A 22,005-nucleotide genomic window follows, 5' to 3' on the forward strand; every position below is an offset into this window, starting at 1 on the left:
TTTACTTGGAGCTATATTTTTATTCGCCACATGATATGTGTTTTGCTTGGAGCATCGTGTATTATATTAGTCTTTGCTTTTTAGTTTACCACAATCATCCTTGCTAAACACACCTTTTGGGAGAAGCCTACTTGATTAGAATTTATTAGAATATGCTATGTGCTTCACTTATATCTTTTGAGCTTGATAGTTTTTGCTCTAGTGCTTCACTTATAACTTTTAGAGCACGGCGGTGGCTTAATTTTATAGAAATTGCTAGTCTATCATGCTTCACTTATATCATTTTGAGAGTCTTTTAGAACAGCATGGTATTTGCTATGGTTATAAAATTGGTCCTAGAATGGTAGGCATCCAACTTGGGTGTAATAAAAACTATCATAGGAAATGAATTGGATGCTATGATCAATTTTATACTTGATAATTGTTTTGAGATATGGAGGTAGTGATATTAAATTCATGCTAGTTGGGTGATTATGAATTCAAAGAATGCTTGTGTTGAAGTTAGCAAGTCCCGTAGCATGCACGTATGGTTAAAGTTGTGTAACAAATTTGAAACATGAAGTGTACCTGGCTTGTGCATCCTTATGAGTGGCGGTCGGGGACGAGCGATGGTATTTTCCTACCAATCTATCCCTCTAGGAGCATGCGCGTAGTGCTTGATTTTTTATGACTTCTAAATTTTTGCAATAAGTATATGAGTCTTTTGACTAATGTTGAGTTCATGGATTATACGCACTTTTACCTTTCCACCATTGCTAGCCTCTTCGGTACCGTGCATTGCCCTTTCTCACCTTGAGAGTTGGTGCAAACTTCGCTGGTGCATCCAAACCTCGTGATATGATACGCTCTATCACACATAAACCTCCTTATATCTTCCTCAAAATAGCCACCATACCTACCTATTATGGCATTTCCATAGCCATTCCGAGATATATTGCCATGCAACTTTCCACCATTCCGTTCATCATCATCATGACATACATTACTTTTGTCATATTGCCATTGCATGATCATGTAGTTGACATCGTATTTGTGGCAAAGCCACCATGCATAATTTTTCATACATGTCACTCTTGATTCATTGCACCATCCTGGTACACCGCCGGAGGCATTCATATAGAGTCATATCTTGTTCTAGTTTCGAGTTGTAATTCATATGTTGTAATCAATGAAAGTGTGATGATCATCATTATTAGAGTATTGTCCCAAAGAAAAAAAAGAAAGGCCCAAAAAAGAGAAAAATAAAAAAATAAAAAAATATAAAAAGGGGCAATGTTACTATCTCTTTTTCCACACTTGTGCTTCAAAGTAGCACCTTGTTCTTCATGTAGTGAGTCTTGTATCTTGTGCTTCAAAGTAGCACCATGTTTTTCATATAGTGAGTCTCATATGTTGTCACTTTCATATACTAGTGGGATTTTTTCATTATAGAACTTGGCTTGTATATTCCTACGATGGGCTTCCTCAAATGCCCTAGGTCTTCATGAGCAAGCAAGTTGGATGCACGCCCACTAGTTTTCTTTTGTTGAGCATTCATTTATAGCTCTAGTGCATCCGTTGCATGGCAATCCCTACTCCTCATGTTAGCATCAGTTGATGGGCATCTCCATAGCCCGTTGATTATCCTCGTCAATGTGAGACTTTCTCCTTTTTTGTCTTCTATACACAATCCCCATCATCATATTCTATTCCACCCATAGTGCTATATCCATGGCTCACACTCATGTATTACATGAAGGTTGAAAAAGTTTGTGATTATTTAAGTACGAAACAATTGCTTGGCTTGTTATCGGGGGTGTAGAATTTGAGAACATCCTTGTGTGACGAAAATGAAGCATAGCCTAACTATATGATTTTGTAGGGATGAACTTTCTTTAGCCATGTTATTTTGAGAAGACATGATTGCTTTGATTAGTATGCTTGAAGTGTTACTATTTATTTTATCAATATGAACTTTTATTTTGAATCATTTGGATCTGAACATTCATGCCATAATAAAGAAAATTACATTGAGAATTATGTTAGGTAGCATTCCACATCAAAAATTCTGTTTTTATCATTTACCTACTCGAGGACGAGAAGGAATTAAGCTTGGGGATGCTTCATACGTCTCCAACGTATCTATAATTTTTGATTGTTCCATGCTATTATATTACCCCTTTTGGATGTTTATGGGCTTTATTTTACACATTTATATCATTTTTGGGACTAACCTACTAACCGGAGGCCCAACCCGTATTGCTGTTTTTTTTGCCTATTTCAGTATTTCGAAGAAAAGGAATATCAAACGGAGTCCAAATGGAATGAAACCTTCGGGAGCGTGATTTTTGGAACGAACGTGATCCGGAGAACTTGGAGTGCAAGTCAAGAAGCAAATGAGGCGGCCAGGAGATAGGAGGGCGCGCCCACCCCTCCTGGGTGCGCCCCCTGTCTCCTGGACCCCACAGGCGGCCACAAACGTACTTCTTCCCCCTATATATACCCACGTACCCCGAAAACATCCAGCGAGATCCCATCTTGGAGCCTTCGCCGGCGCTCCGCCGGAGGGGGTATCGACCATGGAGGGCTTCTACATCAACACCATAGCCCCTCCGATGAGTTGTGAGTAGTTTACCACTGACCTTCGGGTCCATAGTTATTAGATAGATGGCTTCTTCTCTCTTTTTGGATCTCAATACAATGTTCTCCCCCTCTCTTGTGGAGATCTATTCGATGTAACCTCTTTTTGTGGTGTGTTTGTCGAGATCCGATGAATTGTGGGTTTATGATCAAGTTTATCTATGAGAAATATTTGAATCTTCTCTGAATTCTTTTATGTATGATTGAGTTATCTTTGCAAGTCTCTTCGAATTATCAGTTTGGTTTGGCCTACTAGATTGATCTTTCTTGCCATGGGAGAAGTGCTTTGCTTTGGGTTCAAGTGCTTTCCTTACCCAGTGACAGAAAGGGTTGCAAGGCACGTATTGTATTGTTCCCATCGAGGATAAAAAGATGGGGTTTATATCATATTGCATGAGTTTATCCCTCTAAATCATGTCATCTTTCTTAATGTGTTACTTTGTTCTTATGAACTTAATACTCTAGATGCATGCTGGACAGCGGACGATGTGTGGAGTAATAGTAGTAGATGCAGGCAGGAGTCGGCCTACTTGTTGCGAACGTGATGCCTATATACATGATCATGCCTAGATAATCTCATAATTATTCGCTTTTCTATCAATTGCTCGACAGTAATTTGTTCACCCACCGTAATACTTATGCTATCTTGAGAGAAGCCACTAGTGAAACCTATGGCCCCCGGGTCTATCTTTTATCATATAAGCTTTCAATTTACTTTTATTTGCATCTTTACTTTTTGCATCTATATTATAAAATACCAAAAATATATTTATCTTATCATACTATTTTTATCAGATCTCACTTTCGCAAGTGGCCGTGAAGGGATTGACAACCCCTTTATTGCGTTGGTTGCGAGTTCTTTGTTTGTTTGTGTAGGTGCATGTGACTTTTGAGGAGCCTCCTACTGGATTGATACCTTGGTTCTCAAAAACTGAGGGAAATACTTATGCTACTTTGTTGCATCACCCTTTCCTCTTCAAGGAAAACCAACGCAAGATCAAGACGTAGCAATAACCACAAGTGGAACCGATGGAGACGAGGATGTGTTACCGAAGTTCCTTTCCTTTGGCGGAAGTACGTCTCCGTTGGAGCGTTGTGGAGGCACAATGCTCTCCAAGAAGCCACTAGGCCACTGTATTCTCCTCATGCCCTCACACAATGCGAGATGTCGTGATTCCACTAGTGGTGCCCTTGAAGGAGGCAACCGAACCTTTACAGACTAGGTTGGGGCTCTCTCCACAATCGAATTGGAGGCTCCCAACGAAACCACAGAGCTTTACCACAATGGAATATGGCTCTGAGGTGATCTCAACCATCTAGGGTGCTCAAACACCCAAGAGTAACAAAATCCGCACAAGAAAGCATGGGGGAATCAAATATCCTTTGGTGGAAGTGTAGATCTAGGTCTCCTCCTTCAATCCCTAGCTAATCAACAAGTTTGAGTGGCAGAGAGAGATCGGGCAAGAAAGCTTGAAGGGCATCAATGGTGGAGAGAGAGAGGCAAGAGATAAGGGGGGGGGGGTAGGTGGAAGAGCCCCCTTTATATAAGAAACCCTAAGATCCAACCGTTACAACAGTTTTTACACTGCAGCAGTACAACCGCTCCTCTCCCCGGTACAACCGAGAATCATGGGTAAGCTGCTGGAACCCTAACAGGCGGTACAACCGGTCGCTAGAGCGGCAGTACTGTTTATTAGGAATAACCGAACCAACTGCTTCACTACCGCTCAACAACCACCTTGAAACAGAAGGGAGTCACCCTATGGGCGGTGGTCGAGCGGTAGTGCATCCAGAACAACTGCTTGCTCCTGGTGCACGGGGTGGCTAAGTCCCGAGTGGTAGAACCGCTCAGGATACCCGGTAGTACCGATATGCGGAGCACAACCGGAACAAACGGACCACCACCGCCCAAGTACCGCCCCATCACAGAAACTAGTCCGGTGGTCAGGCAGTACCCGGCGGGTACAACCGCCCAAGGTGCACCCCCAGAGTTCTTCCATTGGGTGGGCGGTACTACCGCCCTGGGGCAGCGGTACAACCGCTTGGCAAGAACCTGGGATGTGCAACCCCAGGGTATCACCCTTGGAGTGGTGGTTGAACCGGTACAATAGGCCAGCGGTACAACCGCTGAAGAGAAGCCACTACACCAGAAAGGACCATAGGGAACCTCTCTCTACACGGAACGAAATGTAAGGGGTGACAAAAGGAGTGTACGTGCAATGATTCACCCAATGCCTTCCGATGTGGATTCCCTCTTGATAGTACGGGTTACCTACGACCAAAGAAGTAAACATGCAAACAACACCGTCTTCGATCTTTTCCTTCCAGAGAGAATAACTAATCAATGCAAACCTGAACATAGATAACCTGAAGAACTAAACACATGATTAGAACACAAGGAGAGTTGTCATCATCACTCAAAACACGGGAAATGTTCTAACACGGACTCTAAAACCAGCCTACGAAGTAGTATTTCAAAATTACACGGGCCTGAACCAAAACTCGGGTGGTGCATCACCTATAATAAGCTATGGACGAAATTTATGAAAGGGCATCTTGTATATTTCGTCCACGTCCTTGTATGTCGTCATGGAGGCTTCAAAGTGCTGAAAACTCCATTAGAAACACCGTTCTGGTTCCTTTTCACGCGCGCCTTCATCTCCATGGTTCCTTTTCACGCGCGCCTTCATCTCCATGCTTGATCCTGCTCCGGTGTTCATCCCTCTTGTCAATGCTTAACCATTCATTAGTAATTAATACAAATGTATCTATTTTAGGCAACATCATATTCTCATGGACATTAGATTATTCCCAAGAAAATGAAAGTACCAAATAATTTAATTGGTGTGTCCGAGCTCTAGTAATTGGTCCAGTATGTATAGTAGCAGGGGGTGGGTGTAACTATGGTATTGATGTCGTCATCACAATTGATAGAAAAACGCATACTTGTTACGTTATTCATGACAATGATCATGTATATAGGCATTATGTTTGTGACAAGTAGACCAAAACGATACTGCATCTACTACTATTACTCCACTTCGTGAGCGCTTATATGCTTGCCTCTCTACATATTAATTTCATAACAAACAGAGTAATGCATAAAGTATGATGGCATAATGTAGACAGAATAAAACCAAACAATATGATTAAACCCCGTCGTTTTACCCTTAGTAGCAACAATACAAATATGTACCTCACTACCCCTTCTGTCATGAGATGAGGACACCGCAAGATTGAACCCACTACAAAGCACCACTCCCACTGAAGATAAATCAATCTAGTTGGCCAAACCAAACGGATAGATAGTAGAGAAATACAAAACTATAATAATCATGCATAGCAAAGTTTAGTAAAGACTCGATTACTTACAATGAATAGTCTGATCATAAACCCACAATTCATCGGATCCCAACAAACACACCACAAAAGAATGTTATATCAAATAAATCTCCGAGGAGAACTTGTACTGAAAATCAGAGAGAGAGAGAGAGAGAGAGAGAGAGGAGAAGCCATCCAGCTAATCACTATGGATCTGTAGGTCTTTGGTAAACTACTCACACATCATTGGAGGTGCAACAAGGATGATGTAGAAGCCCTCTGTGATCGGTCCCCCCTCCGCTAGAGTACCGGAAAAGACCTCTAGATGGGATCATGGAAGAACGAAGTTGCGGTGGCGGAAAAATTGTTTCGGGTGGCTCTCTATTGGTTTGGGGATTTATGGGAATTTATAGAGTTGGATTTAGGTCAAGCATGGGACCCACAAGCTCAGGTGGCACGCCCCTGTCGGGGCATGCCGTGTGAGCTTGTGGCTCTCCCGTAACTCTTCTGGCCTCCTCCTGAACCTTTTAGGGTCCCTTCTGGTCCAAAAAAAATCACCGTAAAATTTCATCGTGTTTGGACTTCGTTTGGTATTGATTTTCTGCAAAACCAAAAACATGCAGAAAATAGTAATTGGCACTGGGCACTAGGTTAATAGGTTAGTCCCAAAAAATGATATAAAATTGCATATAAAGTATCTAAAATTGATAATATAATAGCATGAAATAATCAACAATTATAGATACGTTGAATATGTATCAGAGGGGCGCCGAACAACCCAGACTTTTGAGTCCAATTTGAGGCACCCAGATGGTTGGGTTTAATTACCGGTTAGTGATCGGCCCACCCGCCCGGACGTGTTTGAGGCCGGTTTGATGCGCCGGCTGCTGACGTGTTCTAATATGAGGTAGGGATGTCATTCATTTTTGAGCTCCCAAATCCCAACCAAAGCAGCCAGAAAATGGTTGAAAGTCAAACCATGTAGGACACCTTTCCTCAATGTGATAGCTATCTTTTGAATCGATAGCCACAGGCTCACCGGCTTGGCAAAATGGATAAAAATGACTTGGAGGCGAAAGAAATTCACAAAATGAATTGTCAACTCTGGGCGAAACTATTTAACCTAGCTAACCTTTCGGGTAGCGCCCGAAATGTCGGGCTCCACTACACTGCTTAGCGCCCATCTGACAAGCGCTACATGCCTCACCAGCATGGCACCCCGGGGCCAGACAGGGCCCCATCCCGATTAAGTAGCGCCTAGCCCAAAGGCACTACACGATGACTTACTAACCGCCGCGGACCAGCCCTCCCTAGCCCAGTCCCCCACACACCCCAAGAGAATTCAAACAGAGAGGCGGTGGCCGCAGTTTCCTCTCTCTCTCCATCTCAAATTCCTCCCCAAATTGACCAAATATGAAGGTTTTCTTCGTGGAATTTGACCCCAAACCCTCTCTCAAGGTAATCTCGTCCGATCCCCTCCTTTTCATTCTAAAACATGCTCACATTTGCTCAAGTATAGAAAGTTTAGGCAAACCCTAGTTCTTCATGGATTTTGAAATGTATATGGAAATATGAGATGATTGTTTAGCATTTTGTTAGGGGTTAGCCTTCTTAGTATGTTATGGTTAGGGTTATGTTTTTCTTATGTTGAGGTTAGGCTAAAAACTTCTCCAAATATACAAGTGAGAGTATTACGACATATAGATTTGAACTAAACACAGATTATGAGCTACCAACTAGTATGCTTATTACCATCTTCTTCTCTGTAATCAAGTAGGCCCGGTGTTCAATATAATAGTAACCATCGAGAATCCACACCATCCTACATATTTCAAACAATAAGACATATATGAGCATTATTTCATATGTGAGCACCATTTGGGTTTCTAACCAAATATGAGCTAATTACCATACTTCCTATGCATTATTTTATATGCGAGCATTATTTCATATGTATTCATCTCAACAATCATACATAGGTACTAAAAGGAATTTAAACAATCATCTAATATAATTTCATATGCGAGTATTTTTCATATATACATACAAATTCCTACGGAAGCATGATTTACAATGCAAATCAACAACACACATGTTCCCCAGCGATTACAAATCATCTACAAATCCTAAATCACACCACACTATTTCAAAATTTTCATATAAATTTTGAATCCAAGCAAAACTAGGATTCCACCCAAACTTGCACAAATATGAGAAAATGTGAAGAATTTTTCGGATAAAAATAAGGGGATCAAAGGAGATTACCTTTCATGAGGGATTGGGGCAAAAATCCACGGAGGTAATCTTCAGATCGAAATGATTTGTAGAGGAGATTGAGAGGCAGAGGGAGAAAGCCGCGACCGACTCTCTTTATTCCTGGGAGGAATGAGTGGAGTGGGGGAGGGCCGGCCCGCGGCGGTTAGTAACTGAAATTGTAGCGTCTTTGGGCCAGGCGCTACACTAGGTAGTATAGCGCCTTTGATCTAGACGCTACTTAATCGGGGTGGGCCCCGGCCTCGCCCCGAGGTTTCATGCTAGCGAATCGTGTAGCGCTTGTAAAGCGAACGCTAAGCAATGTAGTGTAGTATCGATGTGTCGGGTTTTCCGAAAGGGTTAGCTAGGTGAAATCTTTTTAGCCACACTTTATTCTGTGAGTTTCTTTCACATCGAGGTCATTTTTATCCATTTTGCCTGCCGGCTTCGTGGTCGCTTCGCTTCCTGCTCCCACCTCCGCAATAATCTTCTTCCTTCGTGCGGCGGGAGCGACGCGGGCAGCCCAGAAAACGCTACACGAGCAGCCACCACCGGCCAGGCCACCAGCGCAGCCCTCGCCTACAAGAACACCACCCCCCCACCCCACCCTAACCTTGATGGCTATTTCCTCTTAGCTCTCCCACTCAGCATCTCGTCTTCCTTCTCCTTCTCTTCTTCCTCTCTTCCGTTCCGCGTAGACTGACCCAAGGAGCGGTCGGATGGGTAAACGGGAGGCGCTCGTCGCTATTGCGGTCGTGGCGGTATTTCTCGCGGCGTCGGCCGGGAAAGTGGACGCAGCTAAGGCGGCGGCCAAGGGGAAGTACCGAGCGCTGTTCAACTTCGGGGACTCACTGGCTGATGTTGGCAATCTTCTGATAGCAAACGGCGTCTCAGACAACCTCACCACCGCGAGGCTGCCTTACGGGCAGACCTACTTCGGCAAACCCACCGGCCGGTGCTCCGACGGCCGCCTAGTCATCGACCACCTGGGTGAGTGCCCGGTTTGATTTGGTTTTTTCTTGCTTGCTTTTCTTGATTCCTCCGAGATTCGGTCCTGATGGGTTTCCTGCGCTTGGTCGGTTATTGCAGCGCAAGAATTCGGGTTGTCGCTGCTGCCGCCGTCCAAGGCCAATCACTCGGACTTCAAGCACGGGGCCAACTTTGCCATCACCGGCGCGACGGCGCTCGATACGCCCTACTTCGAAGCTAGGGGCCTCGGTGCGGTCGTCTGGAACTCCGGTGCCCTCATGACCCAAATCCAGTGGTTCCGTGATCTGAAGCCTTCCTTCTGCAACTCCACCAAGGGTAAATGTCTAAATCCCACCTTTGCAGCTATGTAGGTGGTTGATTGTGAAATAATTGGGAATTTGCTTGTGAACCTTTCGTTCTCGTGATGTTTTTGCAGAAGAATGCAAGGAATTCTATGCCAACTCGCTGTTCGTTGTTGGCGAGTTTGGTGGCAACGACTACAATGCGCCCCTATTTGCAGGCAAGGGCCTTACAGAGGCCTACAAGTTCATGCCGGATGTCATCCAGGGCATCTCCGACGGCATCGAGGTAGTGATTGCTTCCTTGAGTTATTTGTTCGCTGTCACATCGAATGTACTCTCACCTTTAATTGTTCATGTATGGTGCAGGAATTGATCGCTGAGGGGGCAGTAGATCTTATTGTGCCAGGGGTGATGCCCACTGGGTGCTTTCCCGTGTACTTGAACATGCTCGATATGCCAGCCCACGAGTATGGCTCCCGGAGCGGGTGCATCCGTCAGTACAACACGTTCTCATGGGTGCACAATGCACATCTCAAGAGAGCACTAGAGAAGCTCCGGCCCAAGTACCCCAATGTGCGGATCATATACGGCGACTACTACACACCAGTTGTCCAGTTCATTCTTCAACCTGAGAAGTTTGGTTAGTTCTCAAACACTGAACTGTTAACTTTTGCCATAGCTAACTCCGGAAGCATCGGAATTCAGTGATTTGCAAATTGGTTGTATGCATATATTCATATCCTTGCTTAACAGATACAGCACTACTGAAATTGGCTTTCCTTAGCTAAGAGTTCTGTTTTTTGTTCTTAGTGATGTAATTACCGCAGATGGATCTTAGTGTGCATATGCTTTTCTCTCTCTGGTGTAAAGTCAACTGTTACCCAGTCAGCGATTTCCCTCCATTCACCTTGAAAGGCACACAATATATAAAATTAGTAGTTCAGATCCGGGCAGAGAGCAAGAAGTTCTTTAGCCTTCTATAGTAGATTGGAGCACATAGCATAAGACTAAAAATGGTGAACACAACTTGCAGCCACAAAGCACCTTACTCAAGTTTAGAGTATATTAGAAGCAAGGTTACTAATCCCATGCTCTAGGATCATTTATCTAGTCTGTAAAAGGGTACTAGCTATCACTTCGGTTAGTACTACTACAGAGCTTACCCAATTGCTAGTTTTCTGGTTTAGTGGTCATGTCGGGCTAATAGTTAGGACGGTTCCATTATGTACTCCAATCAGAACTTATACTACCTGCCATACTGTCACCTAGATTAAGGGAGTCATTTTTACATTTAGTCTTTTACACTGTTGTTTATGGGTTGTACAAGCCACTGTAATATCCTTGTAACCTTAACTCAAAACACATATGTACTCCATGTACAAGCACATGTTTTCTATTATTACAACGTCACTTTTTTAACTGTGTATAGTTCTCCCAATGTTGTTAATATAGGTACTCCTTCCGTCCCAGTGGCGGACCCAGGAATAAAATGAAGGGTGTGCACACTCTAATTTTTTTCCTACCTAATCCAAGTCGCATACAAAATATTGCAAAAGAATAACATAAAGAGCTCAATTCAAATCTCTCACCAACTTAGTTCACAAAATATATATCACATATGCTCAATTACAATACAAATAGTCTTATATGAAAGAAACACAAGTAGACAATTACATCACTAGTTAAACAGTTGCAGCATGTGGCTCTTCCGGACTCCAGAGACCGGACCCGGAGCGGCTACAGCGGTTGGGAGTAAAGATGGGAGGCAGGCACCGTCGCATGCTTGCTCCGATCAAGAAGGTGAACGTCAGCGCGTCGCTGCGTCCTGGAAGGAGGCAAGGAGGGTCCGAGCGGCAACGCGTCCTGGTGGCTGGTGGTGGACTGGCGGCTGGCGGCGGCGCGGCCCGATGGAAGGAGTCGAGCTCCCGAGCGCAGTAGGATGGATTAGAGCATCTACATCCAGACGCCCCAAACCCGCCTCAAACGTTTGGGCGGACGAGCTGGTCACGAAAATTAGACTCAGACGGGCTCCTCAAACGGGTCCTAAACGCCCGCGCTGACCGTCACCCCTCATATGCATCCCAAACATGGGATGGATATGGTGCCACCTAGGCATGTCCGCCAAGTCGAACAGACATCGGGGTCCCATGCCGAATCGCCCGGAAACCCTGGAGTCCATCCAAGATGAGGCCTATGTGGAGGCCAGCCGGCGGTTCATCCGGCAGGAACGGGTGGTGACCGACTCACTCTTCAACAAGGTCTAAGCGGAGATGGATGCGGTGGTTGGCGCGGAGGAGCCGGAGGAGTCGCATGAGCCGGAGGAGTCGCATGAGCCGGAGGAGTCGCATGAGCCGGAGTTGCGGCTTCCGCCCATTTACCCGGGATCGGGCACAGAGATGGTGCACATCTCCGACGAGGACTAGGCTAGTTGATCTACGTAGTACGTAAGATTGTTTTTCTTTGCATACTTTTATTTGGATTTAAGATTTCCAATATGAGGTATTCGGATGTAGATAAGGAAATTTGAGGCTTGACCGGTCAGTGTCCGCAAACGCGACCGGATGCGTCCACGTGCGTTTGGGGGCCCGGATTTGCATGTTCCGGCCGTAGATGCTCTTAGGCCTTGTACAATGCAAGGTGCTTGGAGAAATAAACCAGGCTTTCATTAAGCATGAATGCTTATTTGTACAGGGCAGACGCTTAATTAGGCGTCTCTTCTATAGAAATAGGCACCGGTTCTCCGGTGCTTCAAAAAACCCGATTTATTTTTCTAAGCACTTCCCCGAGCACCTGCCATTGTGCAAGGCCTTAGGCTGCTCTGCTACCCAGTGCCTGACCCTGGCTGTCTCTTCTTGCGGGCTCAACCGCTCATGTGAAGAGGGCTCGGCTTGTGCTGTTTGATTTGAAAAAAAAACTATATCGAAAAAATAAAATTCTCAAATATCTGGGTGTGCCACGGCACACCTTGCACACACACTGGGTACGCTCATGCTCCGTCCCATAATATAAGAGTGTTTTTTACACTAGTGTAGTGTCAAAAACGCTCTTATATTATGGTAGTATTTCACAATGGAAAAAGTGTGTACCAAGTACAGTTTGTCACATACTAGTCCTTATCTGGTAGTATTTCACAATGGAAAAAGTGTGTACCAAGTACAGTTTGTCACATACTAGTCCTTATCTCTGGCCGCATAAGCGCACATGCATCCATATCCTGCAGTGATGACCACATAAGGATTGAAGCCGTAGCCCTGTAGATAATGTGCAAGAAATTAGGAGTAGATGATCTGTTAAAACACACACACACAGTCACTCTGGCAATTCCATATTGCCCTGGAATGACACAAACTCCCACACGAATTTTGGCCCTTCAGCTTATGGTGAAAACCACCCAACCAGTTTCCAAACAAATTTGGAATACCAGTTGGTGCACCAGATACCATTAGTAAACATCCATAACAAAAATAAATGATGAATTGTCTCCTGATCACAAAAACAAGATTTTCTTGTCTACCATGCCAGTTATGCTTAGCAACGTTATCTTTGGTAAGAACTACCGTCCTGTGCAAAAACGTCATTACAACTTTGATCTTGGAACGTTTTCCAAATATGTTTTCTGCAAAAAATAGGTCCAGAATCCGCCAAGAATAGAAGCCGCCGAATCTTCTTTTCTTAACACAATACTATACAGGGTTGATTATTGTAGAGCTAATGGAGTGTCATCCAACCACCCGTCTTCCCAAAAACTCGGCAATTGGCCGTCACCAACCTTAAAGGAACCTCTCTTAAAAAAGGATGACTTGGTAGGCTTAGCATCTTCTTGGGGTGATGTTTTGGAATTCAGGTATTTGTTATGCAACTACTCTTGCCACACCTTCCTCTTAACTAGCTTATACAACCATTTGCTGAGTAAGCACTTGGTTTTGAGTTAGTGGGTTTCAATGCCCAATCAACCTTGATCCTTAGGCCTACACAAAATGTCCCATTAGCAAGTTTGTACTTCCGTTTCTGCTCCTTGCATTGTGAGAAGAACCTAGATCGATAAAAGTCTAGCCTTTTGAACACCCCTTTGGGTATTTCAAAAACCATAGCACGAACATCGGTAGACTAGAAAGGGCAGTGTTATTGAGGGTAAGTCTCCCTCCATATCACAAAAGCTTACTCTTCAGCCTGCTGAGCATCTTTTCGAAGCGGTCTTCACTAATTTTCCATTCCTTGTTGGTGAGCTTACGGTAATGAACAAGAGTCCTGAGGTACATAAACGGAAGGGATCCTACCTCACGGCCAAACAGTTGCCCGTACTGACTCTCCTCTTGGCCTTACCAAAATAGAAGAGCTCTCTTTTGTGGAAATTAATTTTGAGACTCGAAAGTTATTTGAAAACACACTAGATCAACTTCATATTAATCACCTTTTGAAGGTCAAGTTCCATAAAAATGACCGTGTCATCCGCATGCTGGAGGATATACACACCTCCATCAACCAGATGCGGAATAAGGCCCCCAACCTGATCATACTCTTCAGCCCTTGCTATGAGAATAGCCAACATGTCTGTTAGAGTTGTGTCGAATATAGTGTACAAGGTAGGTTACAGTTGGACTTGTAGTTCTATTGTGTTTAGATAGGATATGGAATCGTGTCCTAGTAGGACACTTGTATCCTAGGCCTCTCATATATAGCGAGGGTAGACACACGATGTAACCTATGCCAACATAATAGCACATGCACGAGGGGGAGCCGGCGGCGTGTGCCGGCGCCCGGGTGGCCGGTGTGCGATATTGTGACGGTGTCACGGGGAGGAGCGCCCGTAGTCAGGCCCCGGGGATGTAGCCATATCGGTGAACCTCGTTAACAAATGTCGGTGTCGTGCTCGTGTGATTGCTTGGTCCTCGGATGATCGACAGAGCGCCTCGAATTTATTCTAACAAGTGGTATCATGAGCAAGGTTGCAAGATCAAGAGGTTGACGGTGTTGATCTAGAGGATGGTGTCGAAAAGTTGATCTCTCTAGGGAGTTCATCAGCAGATTGGATATAGTCGAGACAGCGAGGTGATCCCAGGATTGCTATGAGTAGTCGACGGAAAATCAATCTGGTGCAGTTCAGAGCAGTACTTTTTCGCTGAAATCTAAGCGATTGAAGCAGACAGCGATGACAGTAGCTATGAGCAGATCGGGGAGATCGGGACGCACAAGTACGAGGCCTACGCGGATCGGGTGCAGCAGCGGAGTCCGGCTCAGGACGGTGGCTGGTGTTCTAGTCGATTAGGGTCTAGCTGAGACGGCGAGACCGATCGTGGCACGGAGCAAAGCCCAGGTAGGCGTGCGTGCAGTCTAGCAGCGGCAGGCAACAGGGACCAAGTGCGCGGGCGCAATGCTTAACTGGAGCTGGCGCGAGGGCATGCAGGGCAGAGCGTAGCAAGTGGGCGTGCGTCAGTGTAGCTGTAGCTACGTGCATGTGATTTGTTTGTGAAAAAAAGGGCAGTCTGCATCAGTATGGTAATTGACGTTAGCATGGACAGCAATTGGATTAAAAAAAAGGAGCATTGGGAGGTGTGGCGGCACACTTGGTGCAGTCACGAGAGCTTCCATGGAAGCAGTTTTCTGATGCATTGCTAATTGCGTACGGTGTTTTACCAGGAGTTTAGCAGATTGGCAACGTGCATATATGGTTCAGAGGAGCCTAGAAGTGCATCCTGAAGGTCATGCATACACATGGCGTCCAAGACATGCACATATGTGCGAGGGGTCATGGTGCAGGGTGGAGCATGGTTGCAGTCGGATATGTTCGGCTGGGTCAGACTTGTCGGTCTGACGGATCGATGCAAGTCGGTTGGTATAGAAGACGGTGGTGAGATCGGCAGCGACGACATAGGAGCGTGATGCCGTTGGTGACCGACTTCTGGGCGTGGAAACACGTGGCGCAGGCCTGAGGGCTTGTGTGGCTTCGACAGACTATGGCGCGGGGTTGATTCAAGATGGCGTATGCATGTGAGCTTGAAGTTAACGGGGGCGCAGGGGTGGATTGATCATCTACCATGGAGTCTTGTTGAAGGTGGAGCTGGATTGAGGGGCTACGGCGTAAGTGCATAGGGAGTCGAAGCCTATTCAACTGGAGAAAAGCGAGTGACACGTAATTCAGACTGGAGCCCAGTGGTTTGATGGAAACGTGAAACTCGTCATCGGTCGGTGATGATTGGTGGTACTCTGTAGTGGGGTTGAGTGGTGTGGGTTCACGACCCTTGAGACTCGATCAGGACAGCAGAGGCTCGACGCGGTAATAGCGGCGAGGCGTGCGGTACGCACGGGGCATGGAGACGGGCCAAGGCTCTGGTGGTCATACATGTGGTGAGACAACTGCGAATTTGACTCGGGATGACTACAAGCAACGGTGAAACTCGTTCATGTTTCAGACAGGCGGTCAAGAAAGGAGCGGTGATGATGAGTTCAGGTAACTCTTATGTGTGACACCCAATATGTGAGTTGTTCACTTTCACGCACGTCAGTGATCAGTGTGTGATGGCGTTGGACGGATACTCTGGAAATTGGGAGCACAAATGGAGTAACAAGGAACTTAATTTTACTCGAGTGTTGACTGTGGTCAAGAAAAGAAGGGACTACAAGTTACAGGTGGAGTCATATGGAGTCTTTGGAGTAGCAGCGGTACTCATGGGATAAGCTCAAGTCCAATGTACATGAAAGTTTGAGACATGGACAAATTCAAGGTGGTGGAGAATATTCGCCAAGGTGGAGTTTGTTAGAGTTGTGTCGAATATAGTGTACAAGGTAGGTTACAGTTGGACTTGTAGTTGTATTGTGTTTAGATAGGATATGAAATCGTGTCCTAGTAGGACACTTGTATCCTAGGCCTCTCATATATAGCGAGGGTAGACACACGATGTAACCTATGCCAACATAATATCACAGGCAGGCAGGGGGAGCCGGCGGCGTGTGCCGGCGCCCGGGTGGCCGGTGTGCGGTATTGTGACGGTGTCACGGGGAGGAGCGCCCGTAGTCAGGCCCCGGGGATGTAGCCATATCGGTGAACCTCGTTAACAAATCTCGGTGTTGTGCTCGTGTGATTGCTTGGTCGTTGGATGATTGACGGAGCGCCTCGCATTTATTCTAACAATGTCCGCCACAATATTAAATAAAATTGGAGACATGGGGTTACCTTGCCTCAATCCCTTTTGGGTCTGGAAATAATGATCAATGTCATTATTGACCTTGACCGCAACACTCCCGCCATGAACGTAAGAAGCCACTTGTTGCCTCCATTGAGACGTAAAACCTTTAATGCGAAGGGCTTGTTGAAGAATATACCACTTTGTCGTAGGCCTTTCCAAAGTCCACCTTAAAGATAACTCCATCGAGTTTCTTAGTGTGGAGCTCATGGATTGTCTGATGAAGGACAGCTACTCCCTCAAGAATATGACTTTATTTTGTCATAGGCCTTACCAGAGTCCATCTTAAAGATAACTCCATCGAGTTTCTTAGTGTGGAGCTCATGGATCGTCTCATGAAGGACAACCACTCCCTCAAGAATATTGCGACCAGTCATAAAGGCAATCTGCGTTGGTTGCACGACTGTATGAGCAATAGTAGAAAATCTATTAGTGCCCACCTTTGTGAAGATTTTAAAACTGACGTTCTGCAAGCATATGGGTCTAAATTGCTCAATCCGAACAACATCCACTTTCTTGGGTAAAGGCACGATAATTCCAAAGTTGAGACAAAATAATGAAAGATCATCATTGTGTGAGTCCTCAAACATGGAAGATCACCCTTAATGATCCCCAAACATCTCTAATAGAACTCGGCGGGGAACCCCAACGCTTTATTACGCTCAATATGAGATATGACCTCAAAAACTTCCTTCTGCGGAAAGGCGTTGCCCCATAAACAGCCAGAAGAGCCCATGAGAAGCCATTACTTCTTGAGTGAACATGAAACTTGACCACAAAGTCACCAACCTCCATATTCAGAACCTCAAGTTAGTATTATTCGCACCTAACAAAATGCCCCTAGACCTTCCCCTCGGGGGTAAGAAAACCACGAAAAATCAACACCATCACGTAAGAAGTCCAAAAAAGGCGTGGCAAAATTCGAATGACCAATCACCAGAGTGGTGAAGTCCAAAGTCTATTCTCTAGAAGTATCCGAAAAACCGTCTTTTAGCCAAGTCCGGAAGACGTATGCTATTCCAAAAGATACCTCTCATTCGTCATGAATTTCTTTTTTCTTTTGACCTTTTAACGGCTACTGCGACACACCGCAGAGAGATCATATTGCTTCTTAGTGCGGGTGCGACGGACCTTCTGAGGTACATGACTCTCTGGTACCTTATCCTCAGGATTGTGGTCCTCACACAAATCTTAGATCACCGGAATAAACACGGTAGAAACATCTATGAATTGCATAGCTGATCCATCTTTTTTGGTGGTCCACCTTCGCTTCCATCTGTTGCTTGCTCAACTTGTTGGCAGTTAACTTTGTTATGCTTTATGCTTGTATTTTTTTTCCCGAAAAGATGCTTGTATCTTTATTAGTTTGGAGTATTGGTTGGTGGTGCAGTTTCTTGATAGATGTCCCTGTGATAACTAGATAACTTGTACTCATCATCTAGAATTTCCATTTCAGTGTCTTGGGGTTTCTGTCTCAACTACTAGAAAGTATGCAGATGCTCTATTGTTGATGATAATGGCACAATGCAGGGCCTAATTATTTCCGCTTTGCAATTCAGGATTTTACATGCAGTTACCTAGGGCATGTTGTGGGTCTCCTGGGTCTGTTGCCAAAGCCGTTTACAACTTCAATCTCACAGCCAAATGTGGGGAGCCTGGTGCCACTGCTTGCGCTCATCCATCGACCCATTGGAGCTGGGACGGTATTCACTTGACGGAGGCTGCTTATGGTCATATCGCCAGGGGTTGGTTATATGGCCCTTTTGCAGACCAACCGATTGTTCAGTCCCCGTAGTCTACCTCTACTGTTGCACTTGTAGAGCGTCTGAAAATGGTGCACTAAATTGGAGCCGGAAAAGTTCTTCCATAAAGTTCCAATGTTCAATACGTGTATATTTTTATTTGATTGAATTCATTGCAAGCGGGGTACAAAGGTAAAATAGGGGATGCCAGAAGAATGACTTTCTCAAAAAAACTGTGAGGTGGTATAAATGTAAAATTTAGTGAACACCTCGATTACGAATATTGCATCTGGGAAGTATGACAGTGATAGTATTTTTGAGTGGCTTCTGATTTCCCCACGTGTGGCATATTTTGTGCTTTGCTGCGACGAGATGTTTCCTCTGATGTTAATTTTGACTGAATGGTTTAAGGAAGATTATTGACTAACGATTATTGTTAGTTACATATGGTATTGAAGAATATGAAAGATTTTACTGTCGTGGCAACGTTTTTATGTTCCTTTTGGTATCATGCCGTTGGATACTGTGTAGGCCACGTGCATGCCGGCCATTGGCTAGGCCACATCACGAGGGGGCCGTGGGCGCGGCTGGCTCACGGGCGCCTCTATCAGCTTGCTGTCGACCGATTGGCTAGCTGCTGGTCGATAGGGTGCGGACCCCACACCAGCTGGCTTCTTTCTCCTTTCCCCTTCTCCTTCTCCCACTCCCACAATAGCTCTTTGTTCTTTCTTTCTCCTCTTTCTTACACAAAATGCCTCCAATTTCTACACCAAAATGAGCCCTTTTTTACGGATTTGGCACCGTGAATGGGTTCTACATGGTTAGGGGAGCCAAGGGAGACCTTGATCTACCGACGGGTAGCTTGTGGTGGTCGTGGTTAGCATTTTGTTGGAGCTTTCTTTTAGCACATTGGTGGAGGTTGTGGCGACGGTGGAAGTGGTGGTGGTGGTGAAGTTGGGGTAGTGTGACGGAGGTTGTGGAGGTGAAGCTCCCGCAGTTTGGTGGAGTCTCCGGCTCCAGTTCCGGTGGTTGAAGGCCGCCGTTTGTCGTTCGCTCGTACGCTTCAAGGGTATATTTCAACACACATTTTATCTTCTGTAGTTGCTCCGATAGTATTCGGTAATATATTTCGATGTGAAATAAATTAGGTGTACGATTATTGTTATTTGCTACGGTAGTATTCGTAAATATATTTAGATGTTTAGATGTCAACTATTTAGCTGTCTGAAAATTTGAAATTGCTTCGGTAATATTTTGTACTATATGTGGATGTCAAATATTTAGGTGTGTCAGTATTTGGAATTGCTCTGGTAACTTTCGTATTATATGTAGATGTCAAATATTTAAATCTGGTAATATTTGTCAATATTTGTAGTTGCTCCAACAAATATTCCTAATATATTTGTAGGTGTGTGAATTTTTTAGTTCCTTCGTTAATATTATGTAATATATATACATGTCAAATATTTAGTAGTGCGGATATTTTAAGTTGTTGTTTAATACTTGTCTGTCGTTGTTGAATTTTTTTAGGAGAGCCGAGATGTCTGATGTAGTGAAGTTTATATTTTACTACGGTCCAGGTACTGTCCAAACAACTGAGATGTGAGCTGATCTGAGTGAATTTAGCGACCACGATCCCAATGGACCGAGTCTCCGTGCTTAAATGTCATCACTGGATCGGTAATGCTGATACACACAATACTCGAGGAATTATAACAAAGTTCAATTACACACTTATTACATCGAGTCCTCAAAAAGAGTATGAAGGCCATCTAAACTAAATAACTGGAGAAGCTTCGAAGGTAAATGAGTCCATCAACTCCAACGGCATAGCTGAGTGCACGACAACGACCTATCGCACCTTATTCGTCGTCTGAGTAGTCTGCAACATGAGACATTGCAGCCGTGTAGGTCAGCACATTGAATATGCTAGCAGAGTTACACTGTAAAGCAATGAATGCAAGAAGTATATCTAAATGCAATATTTGGCTGATGGAGGCTCTAAGTTTATGATTTTGCATAAAGCTAGTTTTTCCCTACGACAAAGGAATAAATTTGTTTACTACTCCCAAGTTGTACCAAATATTTGAGAAGGTTCCTCCAACTCAAATCCCAATTAAACAAGTATCATCATTAAACCCAATTCAATTAATTAAAGAGTGATGAGATCAACAATAATATCCAATTCCAGATACTCAAGATGTCCATAACCAGGGACACGGCTAACCATGATTAGTTTATACACTCTGCAGAGGTTGCACACTTTTCCCCACAAGACTCGACCGCATCCATGATCGGAAGATCAAGACATAGTCTTTCTGAAGCATTAACTCTCTAATCCGGGCAAACCGGTACACCACTTTCCCCTGCATCTGCTACTTCACCTCTTCGAGAGCTCATACAACTTGCTTAACTATGCCAGAGCCCATAATGGCTTGTGGCTGCACACGGAAGTTTCTAGTCATGAAATATCCTATGATCCCTTTGAGCCTGGGTGGCGAACCGAGGAAAAAAAATCACACGGGTACTCCGGGATTTGCCAAATGGACAAACACTGGATTCTCCAGGTGCCCCAACCAATCCACCCAGATGTGTATTAAAGTTGCCATGTTAATGTTATCCAAGATTAATAATTCTCATAACTTCCATGTGTATCACGATCCAATCCCCGTCTACGAGCATGGCTAAGCAAAAATAGAGCATAACGTATATTCTCGGGGTGATCAAAAGGTATTAGGTTCCTACCTCTAGTAGTACAACCAAACCACGTGTTCCCAATCCTACTCATGCAAATATTTGAGGGGCAAAACTAATGCATAGTAAAAACTGAGTATAGAAGAGTATGATCAAAGTGTAACTTGCCTTGCTCACGATCTGCAAACTCTAGAGATTCGTAGTAACAAGCTTCGCACTCCGAATAATCTAGCGTATACAAACAGTAGCATACATAAGCAATCATTCAAACAGAACAGAGAGAAAATTGAGAAAAGATTCAAATAAAACTCGAAACAAGCAAACGCCTAAACTAAACAGAAAACAAACATTATTTTCATGTGGATTAGATCTTAATAGTAGGTACATGTGTTTAGCTACGATTTGCAAAAAGAATCAACTCAAACGGAGTTACGGAACTCAAAATACAAACGAAACAAGATCGATTACTAATCGGAACTAAACTCAAATTTTAAATTTTCAAAATCATGTTCAAGTTGGTTTACTGGAAAGAAGAGATCGTTACGAAGATTTAGGCGTTGGTTTTATCTAATTTGGATAAACGAGCAAAAAGTTATGCTAGTTTTTCGCAGATAGGTCCTTGGCCGAAAATAAAACTAAAAAGAAAAATCTACAGAGCGAACGCTTGCTAACAGAACCTAACATATGGGAGCGTTCACTAACAGATCTAAACGAACGAACGTTCGCTAATTAACCTAATAAAATAAACCGATAAAAACCGAAAACTAAAAAAACCAGGACGGGTTTTGGCGGTTATACTAGTACGTGAAATAAACCGGCGGTGGCGGATCGGATCGGATCGCGGCGGCGTCGGCCCCGGCGACGAGGCGGCAGCAACGCGGGGAGGTGGCGGCGCGGCACGCAGTAGCAGGCGGCGGCGGCGGC

At 44.6% G+C, this 22,005-nt stretch overlaps 1 protein-coding gene across 1 annotated transcript; it reads left to right on the forward strand.

The window, feature by feature from the left end:
* Positions 1–8,687: 8,687 nt before the first annotated feature.
* Positions 8,688–18,814, forward strand: LOC119321177 (GDSL esterase/lipase At5g45910-like). Its single transcript, XM_037594979.1, has 5 exons — positions 8,688–9,183; positions 9,283–9,498; positions 9,599–9,750; positions 9,831–10,104; positions 18,205–18,814. The coding sequence occupies exons 1-5, from the start codon at positions 8,913–8,915 to the stop codon at positions 18,438–18,440; spliced, it is 1,149 nt and encodes a 382-aa protein (XP_037450876.1). The 5' UTR covers positions 8,688–8,912; the 3' UTR covers positions 18,441–18,814.
* The last annotated feature ends 3,191 nt before the right edge of the window (positions 18,815–22,005 follow it).

Source organism: Triticum dicoccoides, chromosome 6B (assembly GCF_002162155.2).
Source record: "Triticum dicoccoides isolate Atlit2015 ecotype Zavitan chromosome 6B, WEW_v2.0, whole genome shotgun sequence".
In the NCBI taxonomy this organism is placed as follows: domain Eukaryota; kingdom Viridiplantae; phylum Streptophyta; class Magnoliopsida; order Poales; family Poaceae; genus Triticum; species Triticum dicoccoides.

Bases quoted from the DNA above. Each gene is read 5' to 3' on its own strand.
- LOC119321177 (XM_037594979.1), top strand. From the start codon at position 8,913: ATGGGTAAACGGGAGGCGCTCGTCGCTATTGCGGTCGTGGCGGTATTT. The intron at 9,184-9,282 runs GTGAGTGCCCGG...CGGTTATTGCAG, and splicing joins CCTAGTCATCGACCACCTGG to CGCAAGAATTCGGGTTGTCG. The intron at 10,105-18,204 runs GTTAGTTCTCAA...TTTGCAATTCAG, and splicing joins TCTTCAACCTGAGAAGTTTG to GATTTTACATGCAGTTACCT.